Source organism: Sinocyclocheilus grahami, unplaced genomic scaffold (genome assembly GCF_001515645.1).
Source record: "Sinocyclocheilus grahami isolate Dianchi unplaced genomic scaffold, SAMN03320097.WGS_v1.1 scaffold229.1, whole genome shotgun sequence".
Lineage (NCBI taxonomy): Eukaryota > Metazoa > Chordata > Actinopteri > Cypriniformes > Cyprinidae > Sinocyclocheilus > Sinocyclocheilus grahami.
Window position 1 is genome coordinate 9,534 of NW_015505408.1, and position 3,215 is coordinate 12,748.

The 3,215-nt window shown below is 36.5% G+C and overlaps 1 protein-coding gene across 1 annotated transcript in view; it reads left to right on the top strand.

Annotated features, from left to right (window-relative positions):
• The first annotated feature begins 943 nt into the window (after positions 1-943).
• mrpl4 (mitochondrial ribosomal protein L4) overlaps positions 944-3,215 on the top strand; it is an 11,794-nt gene continuing 9,522 nt past the window's right edge. Inside the window, exons 1-4 of the mRNA XM_016288140.1 lie at positions 944-1,058; positions 2,153-2,162; positions 2,579-2,630; positions 2,715-2,796. Coding sequence (XP_016143626.1) covers positions 944-1,058; positions 2,153-2,162; positions 2,579-2,630; positions 2,715-2,796 — 259 coding nt within the window. The remainder of the gene's footprint in view (positions 1,059-2,152; positions 2,163-2,578; positions 2,631-2,714; positions 2,797-3,215) is intronic.

A 3,215-nucleotide genomic window follows, 5' to 3' on the forward strand; every position in this document is an offset into this window, starting at 1 on the left:
CCCAACAAAACAATAAGAAAAAGGGGGAAAAAATCATAGATCTGCCCCCGGGGTCATTAAACACAAGAGATGAAAATGTAATTAAAACAAGCGATAAACTTAATAATAAAGCAAAAGGGGAAAAATTAGATTAGCAGAACAATTCTGATATTTTTTGTAGCTTTTCTTGAAACATCATTTCACTACAATACCTCTAATTCTTCCTCCATTTCTTATTGGAACAACCTTTTTGATGATATTAAGTGGGCATACGTTTGGTCACTCCCTCTGAAATTTTTTTGAAAGAAATATCTTGTAAAATAATTCACGTCAAGCAGTTTTTGCAGAAATGTAAAAGTGACATTGATACATTTTGTTCGTTCTGTGAATTTTCTTCTGAAACTGTGGCTCATTTGTTTTGGGAGTGTCCCTTTGTTCAGTCTTTCTGGAATAATGTAAATTTTTTTATGATTTCTCTTTGTGTTATAAACACATTATTTGGGGGTTTTATGCTAAAGATAAGAATCTATTTAATGCACGTTTTTGTATAAACCTCCTGTTATTTATTGGAAAGTTTTATGTCCATAAATGTAAATATACTAAATATAAACCCCATTTTAACATCTTCAGACAAGAACTGAAGTTGTATTTAAATACAATTTCAAGAAAGCTATAAAAACATCTAGAATTTGTGCCATGTTTAATATTTTCCCCTAATATACTTGTATTTCTATTTATGTGCCTTTTTTTTTCTTCTGTCCTTTTCTTAAGAATTGTTATATATTATATTGTTTTTTCTGTGATGTTTTATCTATTAATCTTCAAGTAGTTTATTATTGATTGGTATTTTGTATGTTTTGTACGTACTGTTTTTTACTGTTTGTTTTGTATGTACTGTAATCCTTGTTGTTTACTGCAATAAATTTTTTTAAAATAAAATAATAATAATAATAATTTCACTACAATGTCGTTTCCATCGCATGCTGTGATGTCCTGCTGTCCTCCTGACCAACAGAGGGCGCGCATGCGCATTATAACGCCATCAAGTCCCAGAGCGTGCAGTAGTCACCTCAACACCTGTAAGAGCGAATTCAAAATATAACGACGCCGACTGTCCTTTCCTATGGAGTATTTTTGACAATGCACCGGTAACTCAAAATAATACATATTTGTCAACATATCAAAGCACCTGCGTTAATTACGAATTGTTCTTTTGTTTCAGTTTCCTCTAAACTAACTGGTCTGTTAGCCAGCTAGCTAGCTAGCTAAATAGCTCACTTATTCTTTAGTGCAACCTTCAGGAATTAGAAGTCATTTGAGTTTAGAAACGGAGTGTGTTCTAGTATGTCGCACTGAGTAACGTTAAATAATTGTATAGGCTATCGTATATTTCAAAAACGAGTCTTTTGAAGCTAACTGGCTGTGTCAGTCTGCTTATGTTTAAGCGCTGTTATGTTCAAATAGACCTTTGAATGTCATCTTTTAATTAATGCTTTCACTTTCAACTGTTTGTTTATGCACTAAAATTATTTGACTAATTCAGGACTGTCCGTACGGCCTCCGAAGACGTCTTGATGCATTGTTTGGTTAAAGTATGTAGCGTTTCATTCTTGTCCTGGCTGGACGGACAGTACGTGACCACGGCCTGTTTGTGTGTGGCTGCTTGGAAATAGCGACGGAGATATTTTTAACAGCCTGCTGTCGGTCCAGATGTATGACTTGTGGCAAATGGTGTCGTTTCACAGCTAGGCAAGGTTTAGATTCAGAATGCCTCTAGAGGAAAAGTCTCCTGGCCTCATGTCACAGGAAACGCAGCACTTCAAGAAATTTAAAGGGGTCATATGATGCTTTTTTAAAGATCATTATTTTGTGTATTGTAGCTGACCCAGTGCATTGTGATTGGTGAACTCCCCTTACCATAATCGCGAGCTTCATCTTTCAAAATAAATGTAAAGACAGAGCCTGAAAGAGGAACAGAGTCGCGTGACAGACACAGTGATGAAGCTGGTATGTAAATTAGGCTACTTTAGAAGTCTTTTAGGCTTCTACTTTATCTCGGTTAATGGTTAACCCTTGGGCTGTGCTGAGAATCCTTTACCATGTAAATCTCTCATTATGCTATATTGTCACCAAATCTTAGGTTCAATCTTTTTTTCTTGTTCTTTTCATTCAGTTACAACAGGGTTTGTATTTCTTTTTGGAACTGTCCTCATCGATCTGAGCTTTTGCACCTCAGTTTTTGAGTAAAAAAACAACAACATTAATTAAAGGGTTAGTTCACCCAAAAATGAAAATTAGGCTGCGTTTTACTCACCCCCGATGCATCCTAGGTGTATGTGACTTTTTTCTTTTAGACGAATCCAGTCGGAGTTATATTAAAAATTGTCTTTGATCTTTCAAGCTCTATCATTGCAGTCAGCGGGTGTTGCATTGCTTCAGTCCAAAAGACGTGAAATAAAAATCGCCCATCCATAAAAAATTTTTAAAAAAAAGTGTCTCGCACAGCTCCGGGGGATGAACAAAGGCCTCCTGTAGCGAATTGATGCGTTTTTGTAAGAAAAATATCAATATTCAAAACGTAATAATCATTTGAATCTAGCTTGGGCTCACAGTTGTACACAGAAGCAGCTCCAGGAGCTGTGGCTAAAAGGGTAAGTAAGCGCTTTTTGTTTTGCTGGTAGTATTCCTAAAATACAAACACACTGACGAGCTAACCCAGGGATTTTTCTCCTCAGTTCATCTCATCTGTCTCTGGAGAAAGCGCACTTCCATCAAATCTGCGACTCCCACCCAATCTCATTGGAGTCGCGCCACAAAGTAAGCAAAGCTTTGCATGTTTAATAATTGGGTAATGTATTATTCACCATTACCTCTTGTAGTGTTTTTGCTTTATCCACTTTTTCCACATACTTGAGACAAAAGTATACCATGGTAACCATAGTATCTTCAAATTATGCCATTTGCAGAACTGCTGCCACAATAAAACTGGGAACTTTCTATTAGCCACTATTGTGATCTATAAAGCTTTTCAACCAAGTGACATGGAGTCTCTTCTGCTCATCAATGCGAGTGAAAGAGAGAGAGAGAGAGAGAGAGATCGATATCGATCACAGTGGAGTCAGCTGTCTTAACCGTGGCTTGTGTACTGCAAACACATACCAGCTTCATCACTGTGTCTGACTCTATTCCTCTTTCAGGCTCTGTCTTTACATTTATTTTGAAAGATGAAGCTCGCG